The following is an 18024-nucleotide window of genomic DNA, read 5'->3' as shown; positions in this document are numbered from 1 at the left end:
GCGAGTGTTTGATTTGATGCCAAGACGACGTGTACATACGACCTTTAAATGCTTTGTTTTCCTCTCCTACAAAAGAATGAACTGGAGCATATAGCAATAGTGATGCCATAAGAAATGAGAATGGACTTTTCTTTCATAAATCCACCCGATGCATGAGAACACTGTGGTGTGGAGACGTCCCCGTGGCGTAGAGGCGGTCCAGGGTGTTGCACAGTTTAGTGAAAAATCATCATTCTATTTGTTGTGTTGTGGTTCCCATTTTGTACATACAGATTTATTTATTGAGCCCTCTGCGTGTTATGGATGTGGACGCGTGGAGGAGCACGTCTGGCGGAGCTGGGGCCCAGAGAGAGATGGCACACTGTGACGTGGTTTACCCTAACACAGAATGTAACACTGTCAACATTGTCTCAGCATTTTCTAATGGCTAATATTATTACTATTAATATGATTATTATAAAGCTATTTTAGCGAGTTAAATGAGGGCTGACGTGTTTCTTTTGTCTTTCTTGTGTCTATTCTCTGACTTTGGGAAACGTTTCAACCACTGCAAACAGGAAGTGTCTTTTTTTTTTCTTAAAACAAAAGGGAAAGTTGAGTATTGATTTGTTGCGCGCACACACACACACACACACACACACACACACACACACACACACACACACACACACACACACACACACACACACACACACACACACACACACACACACACACACACACACACACACACACACACACACACACACCACTCTCCCTTCCTGCATCTCTACCATGCACCATGATTCATTCATTGCTCGGATCATAGTTTTCAGGATTTATTCAACCATTTCAGAAGCACAGCACAGTATAAAAAATAAAGGTTTTGTAAAAATTGTTCGATTTTAACCCATCCACTCTAATACGAGATATTTGAGGTAGAGTGGAACCTCAAGATCCTACCTTTCATTCATTATCATTAAAGAGGAGCTTAATCAATAAGGCTTTAGTCACCAGAGCAACAAAGGAGCGATTGGAAAGGAGGTCAGCATCACACCAGATTCGTCCCTTAAAACCGCCGGAAACACCATCACACTGAAACCTGGGCGTGTTCAATCTTTACATTCAACCTTGATAGGTTTAAGGCCCCACGTCTCCGGGGCATCACTGGACACCCTCCAGTCTGAGAGTCCAGGCGTGGCCGGAGCTGTAGGGGAGCTCGGGCAAAAGGACGATAAGACCAGCGCTGGGGGACAGCGGCGTCCAGGACAAGGACTTAGGATATCCCAGCAAAGTGACCTGAAGAAGAACATCCAGGAATTAGTGATACTACTTAACGACTGACACAACTATCAGCTACAGATACTGTGCCACAATCTATGTATACTACAGCATGTGAGGGCAACATAGACAACTTCGTCTCAGTCCTCTCACATTGGTTTTTGGTGAAGTTCGGGGCTCCATCAGATGCAACGTGGGCTTGGATTGTTTCATCGTCAAGATGGCGTAGACAGTCTTCCCTTTGGCCGTATACCTACAACCGTGAGCACAGATACTGCTTAGTCAATCAGCTTTGACAAAGCAAACTCAAAGCACGTACTCAGACACAGTTTACCGTCCTTATCTGCCCACAGCACAACTTTAACTGGAGGAAACTTAAGTATTTTGAGGATATTTACATCCAGACAAGGTCGCTCTACTCTACTGACCCAGTAGCCAGACCGCAACAGACCTGGTGAAGTGAATGTCAACCAACTCCAAAATGCTACAACTTAAAAAAAGATCAATGCCAGTGACCTAGTTTGGAAGTGAATGCATAAAAATCTTGAATTTCTGTAAAACGGTTGGCTAATCCCGTTAAACGGTGAGTAAAAGGTGCAGTATGTCAGTCAGTCAGCAGTAAATCACAACATATGGCGCGGCCTCTGTGTCCGTTTCATCTAATGTCTCATAATGAATAATACCGCTCGAGATTCAGTGCTGTGCCTCTCTCACCAGACTGGCACGGTGCTGTTCTCCATCTGGACCCTCCAGGGTTTGGAGGCGTAGATGGCGTCTCCGTTGATCTGCATCCAGGCGCCCACACCCCGCAGCCTCTCCTCAAAAAGCGGGGGGATGGTGCCGTCGGGCGTGGGACCCACGTTCAGGAGGTAGTTGCCTCCCAGAGCAACGGTGCGCACCAGATCCTGCACAGGAGGAGGAAGAGGAGGAGGTCAGTCACAGGGGCAGGAAACTTCATCATTATTGAACAGAACGATGAGTTGAACAAAATGTACTGACACATTTGGTGCTTGGCTACATTTTTGATCAGGCATTCTGCAGGTTTATGGATTAGATAGACATATCAGTAACCAGAGGGCCTCTCATACCTCCACCAAGGCTTCACATCAAAATTGTTTGCATACCACTGAAGCAGCATCATCTTGGCTACATAATGTTGGTAGTTTGTTGTTTATGTCGCCATTTGCAACTTCAGATATAAATGTAAAAGACAAATCGACAATACAAATGCAGAGCCACGCCCCCACCTGTATGATGGCCGGCAAGTCCATCAGCTCACTCATCTTCATGTTCCTACGGTAACCCCAGGACAACGTGTCCACGGACGTGCACTTCTCCCACTTGTGCTGGGGCAGCTTGCCTGGAGTGTATTTGTCTTCACAGTTGTAGTAGCCGCCGTGCTTGCAGGCACAGCCCGCCCCCCACCTGTCATTGGTCACCACCGTGTCCTATAACGCCAAGCAGAGCCGGTGAGTGAACGCAAACACTGAACGATTCTCCTCGACGTCATACGTTTCCAGCACACTCGTACCTTCACGGGGCTGTCGTTGTACAGCCAGGCCAGGAAGTCTGTGGAGTTCCAGTAGGTGTCTGGTGCTTCCCAGTCGCCGTCTGACCAGATCAGCTCAGGCCTGTACCTACAAGACGACAAGACGGTCACCATTCAGCCAAACTGCTGTAAAATTGCATACATGCATGTTTACATCTCTTTCGTGCATGAAGTCAATATATTATTATATAATAGTGCAATGAACGTGTAGAGAAAGCAATCCAGAGTGGAGCTGCATACCTTACAACCATGTTATACAGCTCTGGTAGAAGTTTATGCAGGACAAACTCCTGAGTTTTGAATTTGTTCTTCTTGTCAGCCAGGTAGAGAGGATGGAACCACTCGTACAAGGAGTTGTACAGCCCATAGTGCATTGACCTAAATCAGGAAAGACCATCCATTAAGCACCACTTGATATACCAATGTACTTTGGAAGCACTAAATACATAAAGTAGTAGCTGCAAGAGCACTTCCTCAGAGTACTGCCAGCATTGAGGCCCCACCTTTTACGCACGGCATCTGCCAGGTCTCCTACCAGGTCTCTGTGAGGACCATTATCCACAGAATTCCAGTTCCAGGAGTTTGGAGATTGCCAGTTGGTGAATCCTTCGTGGTGTTTGGCAGTCAAGACAACGTACCTGAAATGTAAGATAGTTGGAAAAGTGAAACACAGTCAAACAGGGGACCAGCGATCTGATGTTACCTAGCAGGGATTTGTCAGGATTTAACACATTGTAACAACCTGTGTTTAACATGTGTGTACCTTGATGACATTTTTAAAACGTGGGCCAATGGAATTTTATATTATAGAGCATATATTATGGCTGAAGTTTATAATAAATGTCACCCAACAGGCAGAACCATTCAGTTTGAATTTGGAAAAGTTACTCTTTATTATTATTATTATTATTATTATTATTATTATGTAAATACCTTCTCCTTTATGCAACTATATATTCTTCACCAATTCATGACTTATTCACGCTTCCTTTAGTACACTTCCTGCTGTATTTTTAGATGACCTCATGTGTTGTTTAATGTTTACTGGGCGAAGGGCAACTGCCAGAGTTACTGTAACAACGGTATTGCAGTAGTTGAGGATTCAAAATGTACTGCGATGCTTTAAGTATTGTGATTGACTGTTACAGCGCTTTTGTACAATTGCGTGTCTGTTACTGAATCGATTTCTTCTCCCACTCTTTATGTTTGGTGTTGCGTGTAATGCACTGAACAGCAGTTTAAGTTGCCTTTAAAGGGATCACACAGTTTAGTTTCGCCTGATTTGTGTGATTTGTAAGAGCAGGGAGGGATCGAACCTATGCAGCCCTGGAATGAGGCCGAGTGTGTTCGCTTGAAACAGGAACACGCCAAGTGTGTTGAATACCCGGATATGAAGCTGCCAGATAATGGCCGCTGATAATTCATATTGAAAGTAATAACACTTACTTTGCACCAGAAGCATTAAACATGTCTGCCCACTCCTCCGGGTCGAAGAACGGTGCACGGAACTCCGGCGCGAACTCTGGGTAGGTGAACCCGGGCGGGTAGTTTGCCTTCATGAAGCTCACGGACTTCGGGTCCGGAGGCTGCTGTCCCTGCCAGTGCCACCAGAACCACTCGCTGCCGAAGCCTGGGACCGAGAACACGCCCCAGTGGATGAAGATGCCTAGCTTCGCCTCGTCGTACCATGACGGCAGCGGTCTGGCGTCCAAACTCGTCCAGTTGGCGCTGTACCGAGCCGCCGCTTGACACAGCAACGCGCCGAGAAAGACGAACACTGCGCGGCGGGCGAGCATGACGACACCCCGGTGAACCTGAAGACTCCTACGGGGAAATGCTCCTGCTGCGTGCGACCTGTGGAGGTTCACTCGAGAAAACGCTTCAACGCTGCTACATGCGTCAGCGTAAACCAGACAATCGGCAAAACAGTTCAAGTATCGAATCCCTCGACTGGACGTGACGCACTGCTTCAGATATGATAAGAATTTCTAGTATGAAACGCGAATCTTAGCAACTCTTCCTGAGACTAGTCGAGTTCCTGTCACATGACTGCAATCACCTGACAATCATTCAACCAATCAATGGCTTCCCTTTATCTCCCGTCTCCCGTCATTCAAAACAAACATAACACATTAAATGAAAAAAAAAAAAAACTTAGGTTAGTATAATTTGACTTCATCCTCCAATATTTTAATTAAAAAAGTGCTCATGGTATATTTGTTTAGAATATAGTTTTGTTTGTCTGTTACCTTAATACATGCTTTTATATTGAAGGCGTTTACCCCGGCAGTGTAGACTAGTTGTTTACAAAAAGCTGACTCCAAAAATAAATGAAAACTTTCACAAAATTTAATGCAAATATTACAGAAATATTACAAAAGCTACTTCAAGCCTCAAAATCCCAATGAAATAATTGCAATCTTCTGTTCTCATATAAGTTTGTGCAAGTAGAAAAAATAAAATATCCAAATCAAGTGTAAAATATTTTGTACCAGTAGTCATTTACAACACAGGGGCAGCAGGGAACAATCCTGTGTCTTTACATTGAAAATATCATGGAGTTGTGCAACTCACGAGACACTGGAAACAAAACAATAACGTATTTCTCTCAGTCGTGTGACCTCTGATGACCTTTAGCAATAACAGCGTGAGTCACATGCAAACCTGTCATAACAAACACTGAATTTTCATTCAGACGCAAACTAAGAAATGAAACATATACAACCTTTGAGCGTTACAGCCCTACTCTTTCATGACACTGCCTCAAGCTTCAGAGTCCAGGCGTTTGCAGGAGAATCTGGCATAACTGGCAAAACAATGAACAACCCATGTGTGTGTGCCAGCGTCACCCACTTCAGCCTCTCATGAGGAGAATCCAGAAGTGTCACCTGTGAGCATGAAAGACAAGTTTAATTTTGAGACAAATCATGGTAAGTGCGGGTGAAATTTCAATATATAGAAGAGGGATTACTATGGTGTCTCCAGAGGGCCGGGGCATTGTGAGGTGAAGGGGTTTTGTGGATGGCCAACCGAAAATGATGGCGTAGACTGAATTTTTTTTGGCAGTGTACCTGTAACAAGAGCAGAGCGGTTAGAACCAAACAACTACAAGGCAACACCGTACTTTGTCATATATTTGCTGGAAAATCTGGGTCTTATTTTGACGAATACTGATCATTTTCTCACCACACCGCGACTGTGCTGTTCTCCGTCTGCACCCTCCAGGGTTCAGAGGCGTAGATGGCCTCCCCGTTGATCCCCAGCCAGGCGCCGAGACCCCGCAGCCTCTCCTCCAACACCGGAGCGATGGTCCCGTCAGCTGTGGGCCCGACGTTCAGCAGGTAGTTACCACCCATCGCCACTACATACACCATGTCCTGACGAAAGAGAGGATCGGGACGTGTTTACGCCGCATGTTGTGATGCCAACTTCCGATTTGCTGCCTCTAAACAATGACATGAGACACACACCACATGGGCTCGTATGACTGCTTACCTTTATGATGGAGGGAAGGTCCATTAGTTCGCTGGGCCTCATGTCTCTTCTGTAGCCCCAGGAGCGAGTGTCTATGGACTGGCACTTCTCCCATTTGTGGTTTGGAAGCTCACTGGGCGTGTACTTGTCACGGCAGTTGTAGTAGCCTCCGTGTGTGCAGTGGCAGCCGTTACCCCACCTGTCATTGGTGACCACCTCATCCTGAAACAGCACAGCCATGTAGAAATGTAGAAGTGTCTTGCACAATTCTCAATCTTGTTGCCACACACACACACACACACACACACACACACACACACACACACACACACACACACACACACACACACACACACACACACACACACACACACACACACACACACACACACACACACACACACACACACACACCTTGACTGGGCTCTCATTGTAGAGCCAGGCCAGGAACTGGGTGGAGTTCCAGTAGGCGTCCGACGCGTCCAAGTCCCCATCCGACCAGATCAGATCAGGTTTGTACGTCATGACGAGGTCCACCAGCTCAGGGAGAGTCTTATGAGCCACGAAGTTCTGGGTGGTGAAACCTGAGGCTTGGTCCAACAGGAAGAGCGGATGGTACCATTCGAACAGAGAGTAGTAGAGACCCAGACGCAGCGACCTGGAGCACACAGGGCCCAGTCAGTGTGTGTATGACACAGGGGGCAACGTTGAGCCAGAGGCGGAACTCCAATTTCTGCTTTAGTGCTCGGGTCGATTTGTTTTTGTTTTCATTTTTAAAAGCTAAAGGAATGTAACACAGGGGTGAACATTCTATTAAATACGTCAATAATAATAATAGTAATAATTAAAAATCTGACCTCTTCCTGACAGCTGCAGCCAGTTCTCCCACCAGGTCCCTGTGTGGACCAGTATCCATGGAGTTCCAGTTCCAGGAGTTTGCTGAGGGCCAGTTGGTGAAACCTTCATGGTGCTTGGTTGTAAACACAACATACCTGACAACACACACACGCACAAAAAATGTGAAGAAGAAGGAGGAACTGTTAGTAAAAGGGGAAGTTTTGACCGTTTGTCAATTATGATATCTCAGACAATAACGACTTTAATCTTAAGCAAGCCTATGCATGTGTGGGGAAGATAAGAAGCAGGTGATTAAGCAACATATTACAGCAAAAACAGACAAATTTAACTGTGTGCCAGACATTTTTGGAGATAATTCAGGTTTGTGCGCATTTATGGTCATTTAAAGTGATATATTAATGATGAAAGTAGGCTTATTAGTATGACGTCACCTGACCTGGCTCCAGAGGCTTGAAACAGCTCTGCCCAGTTATCGGGGTCGAAGAATCCTGCGTGAAACCTCTGCGCAAAGTCCGAATACTTAAACTCCGGTGCGTAGTTGTTCCGCATGAACTCCACTTCTGCCGCGCGTCTTTCGGTCCGCCACCAGTACCAGAACCATTCGCTGTCCTGCCCAAAGCCGGGGACGGAGAAGACCCCCCAGTGGACGAACACACCGACTTTCGCCTGGTCGAACCACCCGGGCAGAGGTCTGGAGTCCAGGCTGCTCCAGTTAGCCGCGTAGGGCGCCGCGCTTCCCAGCACGATGGCGGCGAGCAGGCAGGTGAAGTACGCGGGTCCCATATAATCCAGCACGGCCGCTCATCAGCTCCACAGCGGCTACAGTGCGCAAATACAGGAAGTCAACATCAATATAACCGCTTTGAAAGGCTGTTTCTGATCAATACGACAACAAAGTCACAGTCGCCCCCTGGTGGCAGCCTGTATGCATTAGAGAATTTTAGATTTGTAATATAAAATACATTTGCCTAATCAAATCAATATTGTTCTATTGTTCTTTTAGGTTTTTTTTGGCAGTGAACCAGTTCCACATACTTCAAACTTTTATCGTCTTCATTCATTCATGTACAGAAACCATTAGACATCTTTCAGGCCTTCACTCTTCAATTTTTCAGGCATGTCTGCAGTATTCGGCAAAACCTTTCAGGTATAGCACTTCCAATTATGAATAAGTTCATTTGTTTTAAGTGTTATTTTTTCAGTGTTCTGTAGAATGGCAGTGTCCAAAACCACAGAAGCACTTTGAACAAAACATTGGTGATAACAAACCACTCACCTTTACTTCCACAGGTGAATTGTTTACCGGCAACAGGAACTGGAATGAAAAACAGGATCCCTGTGACTACCAGCTGCAGCTGAAAAGGGGAAACCTCAGAGAATCTGTGGAACCTGCTGCGACAACTTGCTTGGACCACAAACCAGTTCCTTGTGGCTTCCACAGTCCACAGGATGGAACCCCAGAGCAGCTGCATGAGGTGGTTTAAGCAGAGCGTCCCCAGACCCACAGTTATAGCAGCAAACCACATGATGGCACAATCAACCAGGATCACATATCAGGCCGAACCAGGAAGTGGACTGAAAACACTGAAATAGCAACTTTTTGGAAGAAGAATACCAAGAAGAAGAAGACCAAGAGAACGAGAAGACAAATTACAAGGGAACCTGATAAAGATTAGAGGTGAGGCGTTGGTAAAGTTGAGGTCGTTTGAGGTTTTAGGTATCTGGATGGAGAGAATACAAAAACTAATTGTGTCTACAGTTTTACAACATTTATTGGTGGAAACAAACATTTTGTAGCCAAGCCTCACAGAAAATAGGAGACATCCAGCTTCTTCATTTATTCTCTGTACAATTCAGAGAAAATCTGTCAAAATATCAGTATGAAATTAAAGACCATATTTACATTACGGAAATAAATAAATCAAAGTGTATGTATTTGCTACCAGGCAAATGAATGGACCAATAAACACACGATTCTTCACTTTACAATAGAGCTTTCTGTTTGTATATCAGTCAATAAATAAGACGATCTTCAGTAATAACTCTGGCCTACATCATGGTGTCCTCACCCAGCTGCCTGTCAAGCATCCGTTTCTCCACCAAGTCCTCCACTCTGCCCACCTCCACCTCGTCCACCTCGTCCATGATGCTGGACCAATCCGTCCCCCCTCCGTCTCCGCGCTCCAGGAGCTCCGATTGGCCGGAGGGTTGAACGGGGGCGGACTCGTCGTGGGTGGTGGTCACGCAGTTGCAGCTGTCGCACACGCCGAAGCGCCTCAGTCCCGGCGAGACGTCGGGCCCCGTGTACGTACGCCTGCAGCTCTTACATGCCACTGGCCAGCAGTGCCTGTGGACCTGTGGAGCATCAACACAGCCAGAGAAGCTTCACCTCATTCATGTTCTCACAACTTTAAGATTCCATTTCCTGAAAATCGTGACACCATTTTGATGTTTACACCAAACTATCTTTAGCTCTAGTAAGCACCAGTATTCTGCATTGTCTCTGACCACCTCAACCTTTGTAAAACAAGAGGTCAAAAGATTCCTACTATTTACCAGCTAGTGTGAAAGCGACTACAATTTCAAATGCAAAAGAAAGAAAACTGATTAAAAAATTGCCACTACCAAATTCAATAAATACTACAAAGGGTTAAACTCATACTACACATATAAAGTGTGCTTTTACGTCCATTTCAGAGGTTACAGATGAGGCTACATCACAAACAGCAGGGCTCTTACGCTGAGGGCGTGGCTGCGGAGATGCTCCTGCCTGGTGAAGCGTTTGCCACACATGGGGCAGGGGAAGGGTCTCTCTCCGGTGTGGGAGCGGATGTGTCTCTTCATTATTCCCTTCTGCTTGGCCGTGTAAGGGCAGAACGGGCACTTGTGGAGTTTAACTGGTACTACCAGGCCATCACCTGTAGGGGGAGACAGAGGCCAAGAGTTCACACTGTGCTCAGAGGACCGATCCTGTCAGGTCGGTGTTGGTTCGATCGACTTATTTCCCATTACCTGCGTCCTCCCCGAACCAATCAGACTGGATCTCCATGATTGATGTTCCCAGGCCTTCATCCAGTCTGCCTCCTACACTCCCTATGCCCAGTCCTTGAGCAAAGCGCTGCTCCGCTCGGTCCCCGACAGGACTGGAGCCTTCACCCCTGCCCAGCACTTCCATCAGCTGCCTGGCATTCATGGAGGCGCCGTATCCCATGGGGGAACGCTCGTGGCCAGGAAAGAAGGCACTGGGTTGGGGGAGCCTGCTATGATGAGGATGACTGAGCGAGGGTCCTGGATACAAGGCCAGGTCTTTGGTGTCCAAGTCCTCGCCGGGGTCGTACTCAATCTTGGGGTTCACTAACTCTGGGGTGAGCGTCGAGGATGAGGAGAGGCTGGTTTGGTCTACGTGTCCCTTTGACTCTTCTTCCCCCGATGGGAAGTCTTTTCTGGAATGGTAGTCACTGTCCGTGCTGTTGCCCGGAGGTGAGGTCACAGAGGCAGATAAAGGGTTTCTAGCTGAGGTCACAGACTCTAAACGACACTCTCTAACTGCCTCAGCCACCTGTGAACTGGGTTCTGCAGCCACACCACCACTGGAGGTCGTTGCAGCAGGAGTCCCACTGTCTGCAGCACCCATCCCCACATCCTGTGTGTCTGAATCCTTCCCCTTGTTGCAGATGTCCAAAGAGGAGCGGATATATCCCTTACAGAAGCTGACCAGATCAGTCATCTGCAGGTAGCTGGCTGCAGACATCACCTCAATGACATTTACGCTGTTTAAAGCCAGGCGGCCAGAGTAGAGGAAGTCCAAGATGATTGAGAAGGCGTCAGCTGTAACGATGTCCAGCGATGCCGTGCTGTAACGCTGCCCGCTGTCCTACAAAGAGACGCATCACAAAGTTCAAGTCTAAGTATCAGGGTTCACACAGACTTGGACCAATGAATTTCCATGCCTTTAAACTAAACATCCATGTAGTTTCACAACATTTCTACAAGCTGAAAAGTAAATGTGCAGACAAAACCTAAACACAAGTGACACACACATAACAGTTTGATTTAAAATAGTTAGAATTTGAATAATGAGAATGGACTGACGCATTCTCATCCAATTATAACCTTTGGAATCCTTATTTTCATCAGCGAATGTCACCTGTAGATAGTGAACCAAGAGAGCACGGAAGTAGCCGCTCCCAGCAAACAGCACGTTCCTATGGGCCTTGAAGACGCGACCTTCCACCAGGATGCTGCAGTCGCAGAAGAAGTCCCGCTTCCGCTGCTCGTTGAGCTCACACAGCAGCTTGGACAGGTAGCAAGGCACTTCCATGTCTGTGCACCTCAGTGGGAGCTGCCAGGGGTGAGACAAGGTCGAGTCTGTTTATAAGAGCAACTGTCCAGAGCAAACAAGACAACTGCCAACAAACACAGACACACCAAAGAGGAAACAAACAACCACAAACTGTTTTAGATTAGATTGTGGCCCCAAGTAAACAGTTTATCAGCTGATTAGGACACAGAGTCAGATTAGAGTTTGATTTGGACTTTATTCTTTATCTTTACACCCACTGTCCCACCACATCAGCGTTCTCTTCTGATGACCTCTCGCAGTAAGTAACGCTGGTAAATGAGGCCATGAAAAGAACGTGAATTAACGTGAATTCACTAAAAGAAAACAACAAAACAGCGACGGGACCGACAGAGACAAATAAAAACAAATGTCGTCACTCTGTTAGCTGGTGTTGCTAACAGGGACTAGCCATGCTGTGGATGCCTTTATTAAACCCAGAGACGGCGAAATCGAAGCTAACGCAGTTTACCGAGAGTCGCGTCACATGGTGATGTATGAAAGCAGATAAGAATCCGGGTATCACCTGTCTGACTCGGTGTCTGGAAGCGACAGACCGCTCAGCGCAGCACAACATACGGATTAGCAAAACGCATTATTCACATCAGCCGAACACTTCCGCCTCCGTAAGAGTGACGTAATATTTTACCCAATCGCTGTACGATGGAGGCGGAGCTATTAGTTAGTCAGCCAATGAACATTAAGATGGATTCCCCCCCACACACGCACACATAACACCAGAGGGAAACAGCTGATTTTCAAATCGATTAACGTGATTTCATTTGTAGTTCTCAGTTACTAATTTCCAAAACTATTGAAATAAATTACATGTATTAAATTGATAAACATGGCACGTATCTAATGGGGAACAATATTCCTAAAATACTTACTAACCAATAACTAAAATAATGTATGATGTAATGTATTTATATATATTCATAATGCTTAGGATGTAATTAATGTAAAATAATGGATGATTCTGCAAGCAAAAACGATATAATAAAATAGATAATGAAAACATTAGATTAGATACATTTATATCAAATTAGATAAGATTAGAAATACATAGCAGACGCTGTGCAGGGATATTATTTGTGAGTATTTCACAAAACTGAAATGTGCAGCTGTAACACATTAGCATATTCCAGATACCGCCTGAATCACTTTGAAACTATAAAATGCTGGAAAATATAAAAAATACTCTGTAATATGTGACAATTTATCTTTGACAAGTCTGTTTTTTCATCACTGTTGCAGCTCAGTGATTGTGAGGATGCTGCTGCTGCTGCTGATGGGGGGTGGGGGGTGGGGGCATTCGTGTGCCCCAAAGTCCGGCATGCCGCTGCTCAACCACAGACGGCTTGTGCCTGCCCACATTGTCTGCTGAAAGAATGCCTGTTTATTTGCCTTCCATTCCGGAGAGAAAGTAGTCCCTTTTTTATTTTTGGACATTGAAAGAGTAAACAAGTAGTTCCTTCAGTGCTGTGCCACACCCTCTCAGCACAATCCACAGCCCTTAGAAGTGTTTTTTTTACACTGATGGGTGCCGACCAGGCGACTTATTTGTTTCAGATATTTTCCCATGGTAAATAGAACGAATACAAAGGCTTCGTGGTGGCCTGCAGAAACCACAGGGTAGGCGTACATGAGCCTCCATACTCAACCCTTTTGAAAATGAAATTTATGGCACCTCGTAAAAACTCTATTCACGCTTATAAGCACTAAATATAAACTCCTATAAAGCAGCCGGGTTTGTCCTGATGCTTGTAAAGCCGACCTGACGGAAAGTCGTGTCCGGCTGCAGGCAGGCCGACGCTCTTCAGACCTCGGCACAAGTCTGCCCCCCAAACAAAGCCGAGCCGTGGTGAACTCCAGCTGTAGTTGTTGACCTTCGTCATCCTCTGACTCAGGGAAACGCTAACACAAGGCCTTTTCTTTTGGTCATTTGTTGACATGAGGGCAGGAAACTACTTCACTTTTCACAACCGCGCAATCACGCTGTAGTTTCTCCAATACCACCCTGTATTTGTGGAAGATTTACTCCGGCTTACACCCTGCGACCCCTGAGGAACAAATAATATTCCACGATTTATGTCTGGTTCTTGACTCATGCCTGTGATTATGATGCCGGATGATTTACTGATCCAGTCACAAAAATGTAAATAGATCAGGCGATGGCTGTTATGCAAGGCCCCATCCAGACGTGGGACCTCACTCATTGTGCGCGTTCGCCACCCTAAGACCCACGGCTGGCACCGAGGGCTCCAGCAGCACCCCTCCGGGTCCTTGCGGTCTGCGCCTCAGCACATAACAGCCACTTAGGCCGGCATTTTCCCAGGCTGAGACAACACACCACGGTGGCAGCGCGAGCCACAGAGCGGGCCTGATTAAAGACTAGGGACAATGGAGGGAGAGAGAGCCGGGGACCGTGGTGGCATTTTCCATCTCCGCCACTGTCTCCTGGGGGGACGGAGTATGTGCCGTGAAACGTTTGAATTATCCCAGAATCTGAGGAATTCAGACTGAGGCACCACGGAGAGGACCCTCGACTGTGGATCAAAGAGATTTGAGAGGAGTGCGGTGGACTAGTGGTGAAGTCGAGCACATAGGGTAGTGTGTGTATGTGTGTGTGCGCCCGCTGTGTGTTGCAGCAACTTGAAAAAGATAAAGACATTGTTTGAATTCACATTTTCTTTTATGGCTACATGTAAAGATGTTTTGCAAAGGGCCATGTTTGACTTCTGAGGAGGCAATGATCGCTGGACAATGAAATACAGGCATGCGGTGTGTGTGTGTGTGTGTGTGTGTGTGTGTGTGTGTGTGTGTGTGTGTGTGTGTGTGTGTGTGTGTGTGTGTGTGAGAGAGAGTGCGTGTGTGTGCTGCTGTCCTTTTATCCCTTGTGGGATCAGATAATGCAATCATATCCAGTCATTGGGAGGCTAATACGGCGGGCGCCCCTCTTTAGTTTGGAGACGCCACTTTCCTCTGTGGTGGCAGAGGAAGAGGAAGAGAGGGAGAGAAGCCAGAGGGAAACCTCGTCTCTTGCTCTCTGTCTCTCTCTCTCTTTCACGCTCTGTAATTATCACTTAATGTCCTTCGGTGATTGGGGGAGACGTCTGCCTCTCTCTCAGTCATTTCTTCCCTCGGAAATGTATCTCAGTCTGAAATAAATCTGCGAGCCTTTTTATTATTGTATATTTAGCACCCGAGCAGTCGTAAAAGGAGCCGACGCAGACCACAAAGCTTCCGGTAGCACAGGGCCTCAGCACTGCCAGGCTGCAAAGATCAAAGCCTTCTGTGCTATATTCAGTCAGTCAGTCTTCCTAAGACATTGACCTCAAGCAAGGTTTCATGTTTGAAAGAGACTCCGTGCTTTTACCCAGGCGACATTTTCCATCCATAGATTTAGTTGACTTTGAGTGCCAGCTTACATCTGGCGTGTTCGTGCTGTAAATCCATATACCTCCAGGTTTTTAGCATAAAAACTTTGGCGTCAGATCAACAAGGTTCCTGCACTGAATTTCCACCTTTCTTCACTGAACATTGTGAAAATGAGATTATGGAAATAGGCACATTTGAGCCATGTCAGACCGGGAGCATTTCAGAGTTATGATAAATGCAGTAAAAACTTACATTTGTGAGTAGTTTGCTAGGTTTACACACCTGTGAATCTTTAAATCCAGCCACAAACACATCTGTGGAAACCAAACCATCTGTGCATTTGTTTTCTGTGCTCGCATCTTCATGTCCATCCACTCCACTGCTCTCACTCAACAGTTCAAACGAAAGGCCACAAAATGAATTCTAATCAATTAACAGTTGTGATCTTGTCAGGTTCTAAGTCCTAAACATTCTCTTACCTAAAGTTTCACAGATTGATCCATCAGAATAAAAGGAACTTCGATTTCCTCATGGCATTGTGTAACTATTTCCTCTGTCGCGCCTCTGAAGAGACACTCGTGAGTTCACCTGCTGTCCTCACATGCTGCTGTTTTTAAAGCCTGCAGCAGCTGATCTGCGTTTTCAAATGAACTGACCTGCAGCTGTACTCACTTACGTCCTGAGTGTTAGTAAATTACCTGCAGAAGGGAAGAATCGCTGTGATGCAATATTTAACATCATTGGCAGTGATTTGCAGTGGGTTTAGTAAATATGTCACTTAGACTCTTAACTTGGGAAAGTGGAGTTTGAGTATTAGTGTGTCTCCTTTTAGTGATTTAACCAACAAAAGGCCAATAAAAGCAGCAGCACTCATTTGACAAGCACACAAGGAGCCATTGTTCTTGGAAAATGCCCTGACAAAAAGCCTTCATCCTTCTCGTCTCAATCTCTTCTTCTCTGTTCCTCCACTCTTCCTGCACACTCACTGTAATCCCCTTACCAGGAATGCTAAAATTACCCCAGCGGTGTAGTGGCGGCAGGTTTTTAGGCTGGTTTTCAGGGGCTTACGCCGGCTCTCCTGAGCTGCCGTCGGAACGAGGTGTTGGCCGGATGCCACCCTGATAAGGCCGTAATCTGAGGTGTAAAGTTATAGAGGGATTTGAGAAAGTGAGAGGCTGTCAGGATGCAGTCACACAGGGCGTCTGGCCCGGCGTAAACGGGGTTGGAGCTCCAACTGGGCCCCATTCATCCAACACTTAAGGTCCGATCAATGCACGGATGGAAACAAGCACATTCATGTTAAATCAATGTGGGTGAAAATGGAACACAGGCTCTAAACTGTTTGCCTTTTCTGCTTCTGCTGGTAAGAAGAGAAAGCAGGTAGACGAATTAAGCACGGCTCCATAAGCAATAAACCTTAGGCTGCTCCATAAACTTGAATGATAGTCAGCTCCCCTTCAGCAAAACTACTTTTACAATGGCTAATATTAGCTCCAAAACCCCAGCCAGGCGCAGTCAGGTATGTGTGTGTGTGTGTGAGTGTGTGAGTGTGTGTGTGTGCGTGTGTGTGTGTGTGGGCAGAAGGGACACAGCAGCTTAGCCCCAAACTCTTTCATTTTTCACTTTCCCCTTTTCTCTCTCCCTCTCTGTGGCTCATAAAAGAGTGTGTGTCCCGTGTGTGATGTGGCAGAGGAGTGCAGTCAGAATGAACTGATTACGGACGAGTGCCGGCGTGCCTTTGAGTCATGGCACCGACCGACATTCTTCAAGCGCTTAAAATAGTAACAGTTGGCATTTTTTCACATTTGTTCCTCTGGTTGTCGGACTTTGGGGCTTTTTCTTCTGCTCGCTTTGTTTTGTTGGGGCGTCTTGACTCCAGCAGCCTTCTTCTATTAGGGATTTGTTTAATCTTGTGAGGAAAATTGGCTTAGCGTGGGAAAGGCAGGATTCTGCGGGGAAAAGGTTTTGTTGTTTTAGAGTTGGGTGCATTGTTTTTTTTGTTGTTTTTTTTTCAACCCAGAAAGAAAAAAAAGTGCCAGTTTGTGCCAAAACCTCATGAAGTTCAGATAAAAAGGAGCTGAGTGAGAGGGAGGCCGCAACACCACGACAAAGATATGGGCTGTCTAAGCAAAGAGCTTTACAAATGATGATCTCCAGAGGGAAAAAGAGAGGGAGGGGAACTGGAGGGAGGAAGGGGAGAGGAGGTGGAGGAGGAGGGAACATGTGGAGGAGGAAGAGGAAGAGGAGGGGGGCTGAGAAGAGAAACAAATGTGGATAGATTGGTGGGAGGAGGAGAGAGATGGGTATTGGGGGGAATTAACGCAGAGCAGCGAGGGTGGGGGGGAGAGAGGGGGGATGAGAGGGGAAACATTCCCCCTTGCCCACATTAAAGACATAAAAAAGAAAACAAACAGAAAAACATGTCTGACATAAAGAGGCTGGTTTCCGCGGCGACAGCACAATGGCTGCCTGTGGCTCTCGGGGCCCTCGCCGTCCCGTCTGGGGCCCGGCACCAGCGAAAGTCACCGCAGTCACAGGGCCCGTCAGCGCGAGTGTGTGTGTGTGTATGTGTGCGTGTGTGTGTGTGTGAAACATGGTGAATGTCATCACAGGCCCAGTGCTGTGGGAACCGCCATGAAAGGGACCCCACTCAGGAGCCACAAAAGCCCCTTTCTGCTTCTTCTCTTCGGCTTTTAGCCTCTTTATTTATCGTAGGGGAGCCGGATGAGGAGGGAGGACTCCGTCTCTCTCTCTCTTCCTCTCTCTCTCTAACTCGCTCTCTCTCTGACAGGCAGAATGACCTATCACTGGAACGCTCTTGCCCTCTTGACACCTCACATCACAGCAGCCACTATCTCAAACACAGATACCGACTGTGTCTGAACCTGCATCCCCGCAAATGTATTCACACCTCATATCGGCTCAAATCAGGTTATAAACCACAGCGAAACCCTTGGAAACACCCTGTAGATCTCAGGAACAAAGCTGGCGTTTGCAGGAATGTCTCCATATATCCAGGTTATTCCCAGTGAGTGGGCCAAACGCTCCGTGCCACAGGTCCCAGGCATTCCTTACATGTCTGAAGGGCAGATAATTCCCTCCGGGGTCCAGCCTGGACAGTGCCAAAGCGCTCTGGTGCCAGTTCCCATGCCAATCCAAACCT

At 46.7% G+C, this 18024-nt stretch overlaps 3 protein-coding genes and 1 long non-coding RNA gene across 5 annotated transcripts; 1 reads left to right on the top strand and 3 right to left on the bottom strand.

Annotated features, from left to right (window-relative positions):
• Positions 1–805: 805 nt before the first annotated feature.
• On the bottom strand, positions 806–4873 carry LOC143000438 (tissue alpha-L-fucosidase-like). Its single transcript, XM_076149748.1, has 8 exons — positions 4256–4873; positions 3313–3447; positions 3050–3187; positions 2792–2897; positions 2508–2708; positions 1975–2165; positions 1414–1513; positions 806–1278 (listed from the first exon to the last, which is right to left on the bottom strand). Exons 1-8 carry the CDS (start codon positions 4603–4605, stop codon positions 1144–1146), a joined length of 1356 nt encoding a protein of 451 aa, XP_076005863.1. The 5' UTR covers positions 4606–4873; the 3' UTR covers positions 806–1143.
• Positions 4874–5136: 263 nt separating this feature from the next.
• LOC143000439 (tissue alpha-L-fucosidase-like) lies at positions 5137–8533 on the bottom strand. Its single transcript, XM_076149750.1, has 8 exons — positions 8418–8533; positions 7578–7960; positions 7141–7275; positions 6698–6941; positions 6305–6505; positions 5996–6186; positions 5781–5880; positions 5137–5697 (listed from the first exon to the last, which is right to left on the bottom strand). Exons 2-8 carry the CDS (start codon positions 7922–7924, stop codon positions 5560–5562), a joined length of 1356 nt encoding a protein of 451 aa, XP_076005865.1. The 5' UTR covers positions 7925–7960; positions 8418–8533; the 3' UTR covers positions 5137–5559.
• On the top strand, positions 7758–8564 carry LOC143000441 (uncharacterized). The gene is made up of 3 exons (XR_012963621.1): positions 7758–7904; positions 8145–8288; positions 8432–8564. It is a non-coding gene; the product is annotated as an uncharacterized LOC143000441 (long non-coding RNA).
• On the bottom strand, positions 8425–12295 carry zbtb8b (zinc finger and BTB domain containing 8B). Of its 2 annotated transcripts, XM_076149746.1 has the most exons (6): positions 12007–12295; positions 11289–11483; positions 10154–11015; positions 9881–10059; positions 8561–9496; positions 8429–8456 (listed from the first exon to the last, which is right to left on the bottom strand). In XM_076149746.1, exons 1-5 carry the CDS (start codon positions 12055–12057, stop codon positions 9191–9193), a joined length of 1593 nt encoding a protein of 530 aa, XP_076005861.1. In that variant the 5' UTR covers positions 12058–12295; the 3' UTR covers positions 8429–8456; positions 8561–9190. The 2 variants fall into 2 exon arrangements, with proteins under 2 accessions (XP_076005862.1, XP_076005861.1); XM_076149747.1 differs by lacking the exon at positions 12007–12295 and having other exon boundaries at positions 8425–8456; positions 11255–11339.
• Positions 12296–18024: the final 5729 nt, after the last annotated feature.

The sequence above is a fragment of the Genypterus blacodes genome, unplaced genomic scaffold (assembly GCF_046128005.1).
Source record: "Genypterus blacodes isolate CSIRO-AG114 ecotype Tasmania unplaced genomic scaffold, CSIRO-AGI_Gbla_v1 ptg000048l_1, whole genome shotgun sequence".
Lineage (NCBI taxonomy): Eukaryota > Metazoa > Chordata > Actinopteri > Ophidiiformes > Ophidiidae > Genypterus > Genypterus blacodes.
Note: the sequence above shows the minus strand (reverse complement) of the source record. Positions and strands in the feature narration are given on the sequence as shown.

Bases quoted from the DNA above. Each gene is read 5' to 3' on its own strand.
- LOC143000439 (XM_076149750.1), bottom strand. From the start codon at position 7,924: ATGGGACCCGCGTACTTCACCTGCCTGCTCGCCGCCATCGTGCTGGGA. The intron at 6,942-7,140 runs GTCAGATTTTTA...TGTGTGCTCCAG, and splicing joins GCTGCAGCTGTCAGGAAGAG to GTCGCTGCGTCTGGGTCTCT. The intron at 6,506-6,697 runs GTGTGTGTGTGT...GTGCTGTTTCAG, and splicing joins ACAATGAGAGCCCAGTCAAG to GATGAGGTGGTCACCAATGA.
- zbtb8b (XM_076149746.1), bottom strand. From the start codon at position 12,057: ATGTTGTGCTGCGCTGAGCGGTCTGTCGCTTCCAGACACCGAGTCAGA. The intron at 11,016-11,288 runs GTGACATTCGCT...GTCTCTTTGTAG, and splicing joins TCTTGGTTCACTATCTACAG to GACAGCGGGCAGCGTTACAG. The intron at 9,497-9,880 runs GTAAGAGCCCTG...GATGCTCCACAG, and splicing joins TCCGCAGCCACGCCCTCAGC to GTCCACAGGCACTGCTGGCC.
- LOC143000438 (XM_076149748.1), bottom strand. From the start codon at position 4,605: ATGCTCGCCCGCCGCGCAGTGTTCGTCTTTCTCGGCGCGTTGCTGTGT. The intron at 3,188-3,312 runs GTGGGGCCTCAA...TTCCTGATTTAG, and splicing joins GCAGATGCCGTGCGTAAAAG to GTCAATGCACTATGGGCTGT. The intron at 1,514-1,974 runs GTGAGAGAGGCA...TCACGGTTGTAG, and splicing joins AACAGCACCGTGCCAGTCTG to GTATACGGCCAAAGGGAAGA.